General features: G+C 42.2%; 1 protein-coding gene across 1 annotated transcript; it reads right to left on the bottom strand.

Moving 5' to 3' along the window:
* Positions 1 to 2,638: 2,638 nt before the first annotated feature.
* LOC115077579 (olfactory receptor 1J4-like) lies at positions 2,639 to 15,024 on the bottom strand. Its single transcript, XM_029579875.1, has 2 exons — positions 14,911 to 15,024; positions 2,639 to 3,613 (listed from the first exon to the last, which is right to left on the bottom strand). The coding sequence occupies exons 1-2, from the start codon at positions 15,022 to 15,024 to the stop codon at positions 2,639 to 2,641; spliced, it is 1,089 nt and encodes a 362-aa protein (XP_029435735.1).
* Positions 15,025 to 15,939: the final 915 nt, after the last annotated feature.

The raw sequence follows: 15,939 nt of genomic DNA, 5'->3' as shown, positions 1-15,939 counted from the left end.
TACCGAACAGTAAATTTGGAACATATCTTTAATGCCTCTGGTCTCAAACTTAGAAATTTCCTTCGCCTGTCTTGAGTGACTTTAGTGATATCGGGGTACACCCACACCTTTTGACCATAGAATAATTCTGCACTGTTTCTAAAATACATTCGAAATGTGTTGTTCTTCTCAGCTAGAAAGGCAAAAGTCACTAATAATACTCCTCTTTTAGTGATTATTTCTTCTTGAGATAGTTCCAAAAAATCAGTCACATTCAACTGTTCTTCCACATTTCCTTGATCATTCCCAGCTTTCCTTTGCGGCAAGAAATATGCCTTAGTAACTAATGGGAGTGCCTGCTTCGGTATCTTTAACTTTTCAGTTAAATAATTTTTAAATAGTTCCACAGGTGATATCTGAGGTATAATGGGAAAATTCACAACTCTTATATTTGTGCTCCTTAAAGAATTTTCTATATTTTCCAGTTTTTTTTGTTTTGGACATTTTCAGGTTGGATTATATTTTGTTGATTTTTCTCAATCTGTTTCACTTTCTCTTCCATTTCCAAAACAGCTTTTTCCTGTTTGTTTATTCTCTCTTCATTATACCGACTATTTTTATTTATTTCAAAAGCAGACCTTGACAAACCAATAAAAAATTAATTTTTTATTGTAAAAAAAAATTAATTACTGTAAAAAAAAATTAATCCCACTAACTTCACACGCAGTCACACCTAATTTTTATTATACTTCACAACAATATCATATCTGATCATTTTTCTACACACCTATATTTTATATTTTATAATATTATACATATTTATTAATTGATACAGCTGGTTAAAATGCTAATAGTCGTTCTACAATTCCTCCCCTTTCATATCCAAGTTATTTTTCCATGTTTTTTGTAACTTTCTCACATCCAAAATATTGTTATAATATTTGTTAAGTTTCTTACTATATTTGTTGTTGTATTGGGAAATGTTCTTTACTTTGTTACTCTCTGTCTTTACTCACATTGTTAATTGTAAACCGGGTTGATGTGATTCCGATCATGAAACTCGGTATAATAAAAATAATAAATAAATAAATAAATAAATAAATAATCGCATTTTCAATTAAAGCTAATGTCTCCCATAAAGTTTCCATTGATATTTTTGCAGGTTTTATCAGGAAAGGTCTTACTTGGATCTGTTCACCTCTTCATGTGGCCTCAGTATCATTGTCCCGGATCGCTCCCAACATCGGCTCAGCAGGATTACTCTGTTCTCGAAGTGGGGGTAGGTAAGACCCCTGTGGAGGGACCAAAGTTCTCTCCAACCGCTCGCTTTCCTTTTCCCCTCCTCGGTTTCCTCCTTGGCAGCTCTCCTTCTGGGCTTTCAGCTCAGCGGGGCTGTCCAAAGACGCTGAAGATGAATTCTCTCCTGCGATTCTCGACCGTTGGGGTGGGGACGGCATCACAGGTGCGCCGGGACTCAGCGATATCTCTTCGGCCAATATCGGAGAGGCTCGCTCTGCTTCTCCGATTACCGCGGCCCTTGCTCCCGGCTCCATCAGCGAAGATTCAAAAAACTTTTCAATAGTAGGTTGTTGAGAACTCAGACTTTCAGATACTGCTAGGCTTTCACGAAGCCTAGCTTTTCTCTTGGTGTGAGGCATGAAATTAGATGGTAATAACCCGAAAGTCAGGAAACAAAAATATAGCTGCAATAGGGAAAGCTTTCCGCACCTCTTAGTCGGTCGCCATCTTGGCCACTCCCCTCGAGAACCTGTCTCTTAATTGGGTGAACAGTACATGAACTGGTAAAACTGGGAATAGTGTTGGTGTGTATGCCTTTTAAAATCCCCAAATAATTTGCTAGAAGGCAGGATTTGCGCACCCATGTTAGAGTTGCAACTGGCTCCATATTTTCAGGACAGGTAGGTGCAGTCCTGGTTTTATCGCAATGCATGCTGGGACTTATTCTGATTTCTCTATTGCATTCCCTAAGGAAAGCAAGACTATAAGTACCTGCATGCAGAAGAGTAAAATCAGGATAGGATCAACCTGTCCTGAAGATCTGGCGCCAGGTGGCAACCCTAACTCATATGCACGATCACTTAAAATGTGCTGCACAGGAGCACGCGGCCAGGCTATTTTATAACATGCATATGTATACACGCCCAAATTATAAAATAGCTGCGCCCCTGGGCACTGACGATGCATGCGCGCACCTGTGCACCTATGCGCCGGTTTGAAAGTTACTGTCCCTGATTATAAGCCTTCTGGGGATAGGGAAATACCTACAGTATCTGAACATAATCCACTTTGAAGATCTGAAAGGCAGAATATAAACAAATATAATAAATAAATCTACCATTTCAGTGCCAAGCTTTAGGTCACTGCTGCCTCCATAGACTGCTCTCCTCACTAGTGAGGATTGTCCTGCCGATTTACATCTGCCTGGATTAACCTTCTGAAACATAGAGCCTGCCACCTTCTGCCCATTATTCTTCAGCTCTAAAGATTAACTATTATTTTATGATCCCATTTCTTTTTCTGGTAGTTCCCACCCCACCTCCATTTCCTCACAAGCAATAGTTCTATTGAAATATTTTTTTCTTTCATTCCCTGGGAGTGTTCCTATGGATCAGGGCAATGGCAGACAGCTCCCTGCAGTTCAGATGTGTTTAGGGTCTGAAACTATCAATACTCTGCATAAGGATTTCTTCAGGGCCACTTTTAACTCTTTGCTTCTCAAGCTATAAATGAGCGGGTTTAACAGAGGGAGAGTGACTACATACAATGCAGTAGGCAGTTTATTTGATGTTTTAGAATCTCCTGAGCTGGGCTGCATATAAACGCCTAGTATAGTCCCATATGACAAAATGATGACTGTGAGGTGGGAGGAGCAGGTGGAGAAGGCCTTGCTTTTCCCCTCTCTAGAACGGATTTTCAGGATGGTGGAGATGATAAACACGTAGGATGTCAGGGTGAGGAGAAATGGGGTGAAGCCTGAAAACACCGACTCTGTATAATTCATAGGTTCAATGATTGAGGTGTCTGAGCAGGAAAGTTTCAGCAGTGCTGTGAAGTCACAGAAGAAGTGATTGATTACATTGGAGTCACAGAAAGAAAATTGAGATGTAATGACTGTGAGTGGCAATGTGTATGTTAAACCTGCAAGCCATGAGACAGCTGCCAGAAGAGCACAGACCCTCTTATTCATGACAATGGTGTAACGCAGTGGGTTGCATATCGCAGCATAACGGTCATAGGCCATGGCAGTGAGAAGCAGAAATTCTATCTCTACACAAACGGGAAAACAATACATCTGTATAAAACATTCAGTGAAAGATATGATATTACTCTGTATCAGGAGGATGGCCAGTAATTTTGGCACAGTGACTGTCATGGAAGAGATGTCAAGGATAGACAGGTTTACCAAGAAGAAATACATGGGGGTGTGTAGGTGATGATCAGCACATACTATGCAGATAATGAGGAGATTCCCCAGCATGGCCATCAGGTAGAGGAGTGAGAAGAGAGCGAAAAGAGGAAGCTGCAGCTCCGGGAACTCCGAGAACCCCAGAAGCAGGAATTCTGTCACTCCCGTGTGGTTTCCCATTTCTCTGAAGTTATGCACCACGGTGTGCTGAAACAATTGAAAAGAAGCAGAATGAGGGGAAAGTGAATAGAGATTAGGCATCCTTGAGAGCAAAAAAAAAAAAAAAAAAAGTGTTCTCAAGCTGAGGATCTTATAAGTGACCTATCCAGAGGCAATAATGCCTCCTTTCTCCTACTAATAATACCTCTACTTAGGCATTCAGTCACACTGCTAGCTTTGCCAGATGCTTTGTTACTTTAACTGGCTATTTTGAGCTCATTTGTCATAATGATACCTAGGTCTCATTCCTATTCGTTTGCAGTTTTTGACCTTCTAAATGATGCATGGCTAACTGAGTTTTTGCACCTGAGGAAGGTGATTTTCAAAGGAGTTATGCATGTAAATTTAACATACTATCATAGCAATTTTCAAAAGCCATTTACTCGAGTAAATCCTATGGATAACTCAATGGCATATAAAGATGAATTTTAAAAGCCCGGCATGTTCCCAGATCAGTAGATACATGCACATGTTGGGCTGGCATGCGCCCACCCTATTTTAAAAGCCATCAAGGTGTATGTGGTTCTCCTCTTATGCGCACATCTCACGTGGCTGTCAAAAGGGGCAGAGTGTGGGCAGGGCCTGGGCTGACCATGGATATTCTGGGGCAGGGAATGTGAAGAGACAAGAGATATGCAGGTATCTATTTACACGTCTGGGCATGTGCCCAGGTCTAGTGCAGCATAGGGACCAGGTATAAGTTTAAGAAACCCCAAAATACCCATAACTGAGGGATTTAAAAGGTCTAGGGTAACTGGGGGAGAGTAAGTTATTAAACTAGGGGGATAGGGAGGACCTAGCTCCTAAATGGGTAACTGGTAGATGAACTGGTGAAAATGGAAATGATGTGGGTGCGTGCTCTTTATAAAATACCCTCACTTATGAGGTAGAATTGGGAATTGCGCACCTACATGGTCGCCCACTTAAAATTGGGTGAACATTAATGCACGCACAGGCTATTTTATAATGGGGTAGATTTTAAAAGAAGCGCGATCAGCCTACTTTGCTTGCGCATCAGACTCAAGCAAAAGTACGCTGGATTTTAGTAGATACGCGCGGAGCCGCGCGTATCGGCTAAAATCCTGGATCGGCGCGCGCAAGGCTATCGATTCGTATAGCCTGCGCGCGCCGAGCCGCGCAGCCTACCCCCGTTCCCTCCTAGGCCGCTCCGAAATCGGAGCGGCCTAGAAGGGAACTTTCCTTTGCCCTCCCCTCACCTTCCCCTCCCTTCCCCTACCTAACCCACCCGCCCGGCCCTGTCTAAACCCCCATCCTACCTTTGTCTGGGGATTTACGCCTCCCGGAGGGAGGCGTAAATCCCCGCGCGCGAGCGGGACTCCTGCGCGCCGGGCCGCGACCTGGGGGCGGGTACGGAGGGCACGGCCACGCCCCCGGGCCGTAGCCACGCCCCCGTACCCGCCCCCAAAACGCTGCCGACACGCCCCCGAAACGCTGCGACAACCGGGCCCGCCCCCCGACACGCCCCCCTCCGAGAACCCCGGGACTTACGCGAGTCCCGGGGCTCTGCGCGCGCTGGGAGGCCTATGTAAAATAGGCTTCCCGGCGCGCAGGGCCCTGCTCGCGTAAATCCGCCCGGTTTTGGGCGGATTTACGCGAGCAGGGCTCTGAAAATCCGCCCCAATGTGCACATATGTGTGTGTATATTATAAATGGCCCTGTCCCCAGGCACATGCTGGCGCACATGTGGTGATGTGCGCCCATGCGCAGATATTTATTTATTTTTAATTATTTAAATTATTTCTATACCATTTTAGCAATTACATAATTGATCAAAGCGGTTTACATAATCAAATAAAAATAAAACAACTAAAAATAAATAAAAATCAAACAGTTGCACATAAGAAATTCACTAATTACTTTCCATCTTTGTTTAAACATAAATTAAATAGTAAAAAATCAAGTAGTTAAAATAAAGTAAAAGATAAAACAAAAAATAGTGAAAGTTAGTGAAAAATACAATTCATTTCAAATCCCTATGCTAGTTTTATTTGCTTCCTTTATAACTAAAAACATAATACTCTTTACTTAACTCAAGTGCAGGAGGAAAAAAATGAAGACTACAAAAAGCTGAAAACAAATTCTAAAAAAGAAACAGAGGCCTACTCCAATCTGATTCACAAAAACCTATTGGCCTGTTGAGCCAAATGCCTCTATAAAGAGGTATGTTTTTAATGATTTTTTAAATTCTTTATGTTGATATTAATCTTAAGGCATTTGGCAGTGAGTTCCACATAATGGGACCCGCTACTGAAAAAGCCCTTTGTCTTGTTGTATGAAGTCTGGCTAACCGAACTGAAGGAATTTCTAAAAGATTCATATTGGTGGATCTTAATTGTCTTGTAGGTTTATAAAGCCGTAAAGATGTGCACAGCCAGATATTGTCCTGATTATTTAATAAAGTATGTATTAAAGATATGAAAATTACCGTCATATTGTAGTAATTCTCAAAAGCCCACTTACTCGAGTAAATGCTTTTTAAAATTAGGCCCCAAATTCAAAGTGTTGTAATTTTTCCACATTTAAGTAATTTTTTCCAAACCCTTCCAAACTTTTTCTTTTCTCTCATTTCTCCACACCTTTAACTGTGTCTACTGTGTTACATTCCTTTTTTTTCCTGTTTTATGTATAACTTTCACTTTTGTAAAAAAAAAAAGTCCAGGATAGGAAACACTATCAAAATAACAAATAATCCTTCCAAAATAATTAGCGCCAACACAAACTATATATAAAAAAATGTTCAAAGATTTTTTTTTCTTTCAATTTTTTAAAAAAGGTTGCAAAAGCATCATATCAGCAGGCATCATCTGTTGATGCAAATTTAATTGATTTTTTTTTTTAATCATCGATCTATCCACCACCAACCTTTCCAAAATGTTAACCAATTTTTTAGTGTTAATATAAGTGAAAAAAATAATTTATTTTAGATAACCATCAGAGTGCCCATCTGGACTGCACAAATTGTTTCTTGAAATGAGAAGGAACGTCATCTCCACGTAGTTCAGGTTTTGGAAGTTATCAAACTTCCTATCTCAAGGAACCAGTCTGAATCTTCCCTCCGGGTAATTGACATGTAGCGTCACAAAAAGATTTATAATCTACAGGATGTTTTGTTCATCCACATCCACATGTGATATTAATTCATTTATAGTTCACGTTGGTGCTAACATTCACATTTTACATTTACATTACCGGCATTAGTGGCATGGGATCTATTTAATGTTTGGGTACTTGCCAGGTACTTGTAGCCTGGATTGGCCACTGTTGGAAACAGGATGCTGGGCTTGATGGACCCTTGGTCTGACCCAGTATGGCATGTTCTTCTGTTCTTCTGTTCTTATGTAACAACTGGATAAATAAAGAAATAAAATGAATGTCCAAAAGGAGAAACAAATGTCAACATAGATAGAAATCCACCATTTGAAAGGAGAGAGAAAAAAGAAAAATGGAAAGCAAAACATTCCTGTTAGAATTGAAATCCAGACCAGGAAAGAAAGAAATTGAATCTTCCAAAGATGACCGTGAACCTCATCTTGTCCCCTCCACCCCCACTGCCCCAGAAGTTAATGATTTGTGATCTTGCATTAATATCTCTAACCGATCATGATAAGAAAAAATAACTATGCTGCTCCCAGGCAATCATGCAGGGTTTTAAAGCCGTCTCTGCAATTGCCTGCAAACAAGCATTATTTTCCCTTCAGTCCCCCAGCAGGGGCACTTATAAAGGCATCAGAAATAAGTGGTTTCAGTATCAAGCTCTCAGGAACCTGACGATCACTTTGCCCTCAGTATTCTGGACTCCATCAATCACCATCTTCTGTGCCCTGCCTGTCAAACACTTCCTCACCAAACTTGCAACCCTTTCACCCAGACTTGTACCTTACTTATTAGCATTTAATGTGGAACGGTGTCAGAATCCTTACTGTAGTCCAGTTGGGCAACATCTGCCTCATCTCCCTGATCCATCATTTTTGTTAGCTCTTGAAATAATTCATCCAAGCTCATCTGGCAAAAGCCTCTTCTTGTCTGCCGTACTGTACTCTATTCATTTTAAGATACTGTCCTATCATTTTCTTGGCAGCTTTTTAAATGTTTTCCTCATTACTGGCATTTGACTAACCTCCTCCCTGTTTCTGCTTTTGTGTAATAGAATCCCATCTGTTCTCTCCCAGTCCCTCGGAACTTCCACGGTCTTCATTCTAGAGCTTATTAAGTATTCCCGGGCATAGACTACCGAATCCCATGCCTTTATCCACCCTTGCAAATTCAAATAATTATTTCTCTTCTGTAAATTGCTTCATAACAAGGTCACATTTTGCCATGCTGTTTCCCATCTTCCATCCACCATCTTCCCCTTTTGTAACTGCCAAGCATAAATACTTTATTTAAGATTTCTGATTTTGCAGTTACCCAATTTCACACTCTCAGGGTCATAGAAAGATGGTTGCATGGTGATAGATACAAAGAGACATAGGGCCTCATTTTCTAAAGTATCGCAGGCCTGCTATACTTTAGGTAATGAGGGGCGGGGGGCCGAAACGGGGGGCAGTCCTGCACTAGCCGGCAGCGATCGCACCGCGGCGGTGCGATCACTGCCGGTTTCACACCGAATAGCGCCACCATAGAAAGTGTAGTTATTGGGCACGAAATAGGACGCAAAAAGGCCCTTACCTTTTCGTCGTCCGCGGCATCTTCGCGGAGTCAGCCCTGGTGACACCCCGACTCCTCCTCTTTCAGGGCCGACTCCGCCCCCATCTTGGTATCGCACGTGATAAGGGACTTTTCGCGTGTGAAACATCCCTTATCGCGTGCGATCCGTCTGGTAAATGACCCCCATAGTCACCATATTCCCTCAATGCTCACACATATGCAGTTATATTTTGCACCTTTTGCATTTATGCTGGGTTTTATCCTTCTTTTAATAATGCTACATCAATAAAATAAAGCTATTGTAAAAAAAAGATTTGTATTTATTTTTATTACAAATGTATTCAAAGTATTGATGTTAGTAAATAACTGAAAAAGTTCAGTTGGCAGTTCCATTAAGCCACTAAAGGCAATATTTTTATTCACCTTTTAAAATGGATAAAAATAGCATGAATGTGTGAAATTTAGGTAAATGGACTTTAAGCTGCCTTGAATTACATGCATCCTTTTCCTAATGTGCATAACATTAATCAGAGATGTTCTGTGGGCATTTGTTAGATGTACTTACATGTTATGTATTTTAAATGATATGCCTAATTCTACCAGTATAACAGCCTGGTTTTCATTTTTCGTTTAGCTGGTAATTGTTTTTTAAAAATCAATACTTGGTAAAGGCTGAAAAACATGCATATACCTTAGGTGCCTTATTTGTTTAAAAAGAAAAATTATAGATAATGCAATGGAATGGTTGCTTTTCAGTTATGCATCATTTGAAATTAAATAAAGACTGTGATATTGAAATCTGGACAAGTTTTCTTTTTTGCATGACAAGATCTTTGTTTCCACAACCATAAGGCTCAATTTATTAAAGCTCTATCCCCATTCTGTGTTGATAGGAAAAAAGGCCCATAATCTTGGTTGTATACTTCTTATTTCAGGGGATTTCAATTACTGCAGGAACAGTGAGGCACAGTGTAACCTTCTGGTTTCTAAAGTGGTGATGTGTTTTGGCACTGTGTAGATCATTCATTTGCTCATTTGTGACCTGTCTTGAATTACATTTCAGATGCTACTATTCAAATCAAGATCCAGATGTATTGCTTATTTTGTGTGTGGATGTGTGTGGATGAGGAGCAGGGGAGGCAATTTATGTACTGCTAACCCCATAACATAAAAGCAGTAAATATTTTACTAATATATCTGTGGTCAACATAATAACTTGAGTTTAAATCTGGACCTGTGAGTCAGTCCAGAAATCATCTGGTTGCATAGATCTGACCTTAACATATTTGAAAAAAAACTGCAGTAAACTGCCCTCATCTAAAATTGCATAGAGAGCCTAGAAATACAAAATAAATCAATACAATTAAAAGCTAATCCTTACTTCTGTCTTACAATTATTCCAAAGAATAACATGAATAGCACATTCAGAATAAGAGATTTTGCCAATCTGTGTCTGAGGATTCATCATATTAGGGAACATTACTAAAAATTATCTAGTAAAGAAAAATCCGATCCCATCACTTACATTTTGAATGAATGGATTCTATGTATCTGGTGTAAAGAGCCTGATGAGCTAGGAGTATTTATGTGGTGGATTAATTCATTCGGGATATGATTTCTGGAGCCTGGACCCAATAGACCTTGTTAATTGTTTACTAATCTTAAAACCAGTTTTATGAAATTCCAAGGGTTTTCATCCATGAAATAATTGTGTATACATATTTTTAGTGTTCCATATTACATAGGTTTTATTGACTGATGCCTATTAGGACAGAATCAGTGACTGAGATGATTTGTTGGAGGAAACTGAGGAGCCACTGTCATCTGAGGGTGCTAGACAGACTGAGGTTGAGAGGGTCAGAGAGATTAAATTCTTGTGAGACCTGTAAGCATGAAGGTTTTCTGTATAATAAACTGTAAACTGCACCCATGGGATAAATTCAGCAAATGGTCGACAATAGGAAAAATAATTTTTGCAGGAAAGTCCATGCAATCACTGACACCTCTTATTTCTGTGAGCAGATTTCTGTTGAAAAAGTATGTATGAAGATATGAAAATGCAGTTTGTGCATTCCATTTTTCTTGCCCGACCTAGGCACACCCTCAAGATTGCAGCCTCCTCCTGTGGTTTGTCTGTTCTGTAGAATACATAGACTTTTAGAACCACTGAGGGGTGATAATTATCAGATGGTCAATCAATGCAGGTAAAACACTTCCTATCCACATAAAGAACTTTGAAAATTGTTCTCCCTGTATCTTGTATCCTCATTGGGACCGTAACTTTTAAGCAGCCGCACAGGCGCACATATATTCACGTATGCCGGCTCGTGCCAGTGGAAGCAGACATTTTATAACATACGCACGTATATGCGCACATATGTGTGCACAATTTTACATGGCCGCGCACATATGTGCTCAAATGACGCTTCTACTGCATAAGTGGGAGGATTATAGTAGACATGAGCACTGGTGCAATTAAATTTTCCCAGTTCATTCCCAGTTCACCCAGGTAAAGGACAGGATTTACTAACCCCCTAATTTACTAGCCTCCCTTTTACCCTGTTAGTCCCAACCCTTCAAACCCCACTGACTAGCCTAGTTTATTTTATTACTTACACGCCATCCATAACAGTAGTAAAGTTATTCAGCAGGGGACACACTTGTACGCGTAAAACGTATCCGCTGGTTTCATTGATAAAATCCCGGAATGTCCATGCCCCTGCCCATACCACACCCATACTCCGCCTCTTTTATTGAAAAAAAAATGTTGGCGCATACCAGGAAATATGTGTATACTCAGGTGTCTTTTAAAAACCGCGCAGTGCATACTGTCCCAACTTCTGCATGTAGGGGCTCGTAGGGCTTTTAAAATTCACCCCTATGAGTTAAAGATATGTATATAGTGATTTTGCTGTTCTCAATTTTATGTAAGGGCCCTGCCCAAAAGTTAACCTGTTTGCAATGTTATATGTAAGGGTTCTGCCCAATGGTTCCTGTTTTACTGTAAACCGATACGATGTGTGAACGGCTATCGGTTTATAGAAAGACATAAATAAAATAAAAATAAATAAAATAAAGTACTGGCCAGAGATTAGACTTCCTTATACATTAGAGATGGGCCTCTAGCCACATCTGACCCATGGGAACTTTTAGTCCGGCCTGCAATAGTTATTTGAGTTCAAACCTGCAGCGATAACTGGTGTTATGGAATCATAATTGACATTGTCAATGCAGGTGGTGATGCACATGACTAGAAGCGACAAGGCATCAAGCTAATAACCACCAGTTTCTCACCAATCCTCATGGATAGACCCCCCCCCCTTCCTATTCCTCACTTAAATATCCAGGAATGAATCCCCTTCCCAGTCTGCAAACTTCTCCCCACCCTGACCGGATCCCCAACTTTGACCAACCCCGACTACACTAAGAGTTGCACGTACAAGCACATACACAACCTCACATTTCCCCTGAAATATTCTATAAGGCACACGCACTTCTCTACTTGTTTGCCTGTGAAGATGACATACAACCCCCCCCCCCAAGGACCCTTTATAGTCTATTCTGAAATCCAAGAAATGTCACAAGTGTCCCAGTCTGTACAAAGGACACATTTCTATGCTATCTAACTGGATAAGTAAAGATTCATCCATGTATACATGTGGTGATTTTCCCCTGCTTTGCTTTGCCACCTACAGAACAAGGATGTGCAAAGTAAATGGCTGCATTTTACCCATGCAACTTGTAGGCAGTGTTCAAAAGCATCTGCTTTTTCTTTACAAATTAGCCGCAAGGTCTGTAGGTAGAAATAGTGCCCACAGACCTTTAACCTCCATGGGTATTTCAAAATCCTCTAAGATGGTTAGAAGATTTATGGGGCAAAGGAGAATCAGAGGTCATCAATCCCCATTTTTTAAAATGCTACACTGCACCCAGAGTCTCAGGGAACCTTCTGGGCACAACTGGATCACCAAGGATTAAACAAACGTAATCTGTGGTTCAAGGGAAAAGTGAGAAAAAGGGCCTTAGGAGGGTGAGTATTTAATTTTTGGAGGTATCAACATAGAAATATAGGAATGACAGCAGAAAAAGGACCATCCAGTCTCCCAGCAAGCTTCCCATGGTAGTATCAGCCGTGCCGTGTAGGTTACCCCCCCCCCCCCCCCCATTTATCAGTCAATGCTGCCTGATGTGCTTTGCTTAAAGACTTGGCCATAGAAGCAGTCCTGTGTTTTTTCCTTAACATCTGTGCATCAATACCCCAGACTGTAAAAAATCAGGGCTTGTTTTGGTTGTTTCTGAATGCAAATTCCTATTTCCCTGCATCCCCCAGCCCACTCCTTTGAAGCAGTTGCATCAAAAGCATCAAGGCTTATTGATTAAAGGTAGCAATCCTATGGCGCTCACTCCCAAGCTTCTCATTTTAGTCATAAGCTTCCTGTGCAGGACCGTATCTAAAGTTTTGCTAAAATCCAAGTAGGTCACATTGAGAACTCTTTCTCAATCCCTCGGTGCCAGTTTCAAAATGGCGCCGATAGCCTTTGACCTACTATGTCACAGGGGCTACCGGGACTATTGGTCAGCCCCTGTCACATGGCCATTGGCACCATCTTGTGCTCCTACCATGTGACAGGGGCTGACCAATGGCACTGGTAGCCCCTGTGACATAGTGAGGGCAAAGGCGATCGGCGCCATTTTGAGTACTGGCATCCGACGGCTGGTGTGCAGGAGGTCACTCCCGGACCCCCGCTGGACTTTTGGCAAGTCTTGTGAGGGTCAGGAGTGTCCCCCAAGACTTTCCAAAAGTCCCTGGTGGTCCAGTGTGGGTCCGGGAGCGACCTCCTGCACTCAGACCATCGACTGCCAGTAATCAAAATGGCGCTGACAGCCTTTTCCCATACTATGTCACAGGGGCTACCGGTGCCATTGGTCAGTCCCTGTCACATGGTAGGAGCACAAGATGGCGCCGATGGCCATGTGGCAGGAGCTGACCAATGGCACCGGTAGCCCCTGTTACATAGTTGGTCAAAGGCTATTGGCGCCATTTTGAAACCGGCACTGAGGGTGTGAGTGCAGGGGTTGGCTCCTGGACCCCCCCGCTGGACCACCAGGGAGTTTTGGTAAGTCTTGGGGGGGTCCGAAGAGTGGGGGGTTGTAGTTAATTTTAATTTTAGCGGGTAAACGAATAGAAATCGACGTATTAATGTATCAGGGTGCTATACGGCCGAATGCAACGTATCTGCCCCCCGACAAATCTGAATCCTGAATGCAACGTATGGCATCCCTCTGCACATCTGTAATGGTAACTAATAGTAACTAATTTTAGTAAGGTACGAATTAAGACATTGATCATTGTATTCTGTTTTATTTTGAAGTTTAACTTTGATGTATTGATATTTGCCAAATAAGTTGTTATATTGTAAACCGATATGATGGTAATAACCAAATATCGGTATAGAAAACTTTTTTAAAGTAAATAAATAAATAGACTATGCACTACATACACTCATATTTGCCACCATGTGCGGTTGTTTGAGAGTTTTATGAAATGAATATATGGTAAGGACTCTAAAGTCTGAGGTCTTCACCTACTTGCTGGATGGCTTCTGTATCATTGGAATGAAGGATTCAATGAGTTAGGAGTAAGTTAGCTGATGAACCCATTTGGGAGATGACTCCCTATGACACACACATTGCCCTTGCTGTGTGTATTTTGTATCTTTAGATTAACTCTTAGTGTGCCTACTGTTAAAGCTCTGGCAGTGGACCCTTGGTCCGAGGTAGAGTCAGCGCTACCTAGGAGAGTAACCCCTCTTAGGTCCCTACCGTCGGAAGGCGAGGCCTGGTGATGTAGACGTGGAATGAATACTTCACCCTGGAAGCTCACAATTCCCCCAGGAGGAGGCCGTAGGAACCCGGCCACTGGGACTTAGGAGACTCCCTGGAGACCGAAGAAGGCCTGGATGCAGGCGCCTCCTGCAGGTCGTGTAATCCAGATAGCTGGCGCCTCCAGCAGGTCGAAGTCGATTCAAGTGTAGATCTCCGGAGAATGGACCGAAGTCGGTCTGAGGGACTAAGCAAGAAGAATGGTCGGAAGCTGGTCCAGGGGTCGAAGCCAGAGATTGTTCGGAAGCTGGTCCAGGGGTCAAAGCCAGAGAATGGTCGGAAGCCGGTCCAGGGGTCGAAGCTAGAAGAAATCCGTCCAATGAGGGAAGAACCAGGAACAAGGACCAAGAAGAACAGGAACCAGATGAGCAGGCTGTGGACCAGGAACTCAAGGCACAGGAACACACAGGACCAAGATCCAAGATACCAAGGCAAGGTCTGAGGAGCAGACCTTACCTTAAACACAGGGCACCAGGAAGAAGTTCCAAAGAGGAGCCATGACCATTTCTTGTCATGACCCCTTTAAATCACCTCAGCAGCCACGCGCGTGGCTCTAGGAGGCCCGGTGGGGGCGGAGTCAGCAAAACGGTGGCCATCTTGGAATTGGCACAGCCACGAAGAGAACCACAGCGGTGGCTGCTGACTCCTGCGGGCGTCCCAGGAAGGGCCCGACGCCGAGGGTGAGTGACCGGCCCCAGTTGCGGACCGCCGCAGCCAGCGGCCGTAACACCTACAGCACCTGTGGATTTTTCTCTCTGTTTTTCATGGACAGGGGAATACTTCCTTCTCTTTGTGCTGTTGCCATCATCATTCCTATTGCTGAACTCTGCAATCAGCTGTTTGTGCATCGTTTTCCTTCCACAAATTGCTTATTGTTGGTTTTTGAATGGCTGAAAATTAATACTTTAGAAAAAAAGTTTTCTTCCTTTCTGGAAGATTGTATTTCATGGTTAGTGTACAGGTTCCTTTTGTTAATTTTCCCATTATTTGGTATTTAAAGGCATATCTGTGTTATAAAGTATTGTACAGGAGGGATCTTTCAGTGCAATATCTTTTAGAAATTATCTAATTCTTGTGGAAAAAGCTGAACATCTGGAATTTTTGTTTTCATTTTTCTTTTTTTAATAAAACATTTTTCTCATGCCCTAACTTACCTGTTCATAATGAGCACTTAATAATTGCCCTCTTCCAAAAGAGAGGAATCTATTTTACAGCTCCCTTTCAGGGCAGAGTTATGTCTAATGATCTCAAGGCATCTGAACAATGTGTTAACCAAGGCTAGAGAGTGGGAAATATAGAAGATAATATTACCAAGGGATGTGCATTCATTTTCAATGAATGCTCAATCCACAACTAATAGGTCCCTTTTCGTTGCATTCATGGGTCCGTGAAATGCATGGCGAATCCCCATGAATGCAACATATCATTAGTTTCATTCTTTAGTTTTGCTGTGTTTTAGTGGCCATTTGAAATAGAAGGCCATGTGAGAGTATCCACCAGGTGCAGATTGGCCTATCGGGGGATCGGGCTTCCCCTGATGGGCTGGACTAGCTGATCACATGGCCTCCTCTGCTCCTGATCACATTTGAGGGTGCTGGGCCGGAAAAATGAAGGCCGGCGTAGCCAGCCGCTGCCAGAGAGCAGGCCGGCAGGGCCAAAAAAAAGAAGATCAGTGCTGCTAGCTGCCACCGGAGATGAGCTGTTCCGCGGGGGCCTTTGTGTGTATATGTATTTGAGATCAGAAGGGTGCTTCTATGATTGTA

The sequence above is a fragment of the Rhinatrema bivittatum genome, chromosome 16 (genome assembly GCF_901001135.1).
Source record: "Rhinatrema bivittatum chromosome 16, aRhiBiv1.1, whole genome shotgun sequence".
Taxonomy (NCBI): domain Eukaryota; kingdom Metazoa; phylum Chordata; class Amphibia; order Gymnophiona; family Rhinatrematidae; genus Rhinatrema; species Rhinatrema bivittatum.
This window is presented reverse-complemented; position numbering and strand designations above follow the sequence as displayed.

Bases quoted from the DNA above. Each gene is read 5' to 3' on its own strand.
- LOC115077579 (XM_029579875.1), bottom strand. From the start codon at position 15,024: ATGCACAAACAGCTGATTGCAGAGTTCAGCAATAGGAATGATGATGGC. The intron at 3,614-14,910 runs GTAGGTGTTACG...CAATTGTTTCAG, and splicing joins GAGAAAAATCCACAGGTGCT to CACACCGTGGTGCATAACTT.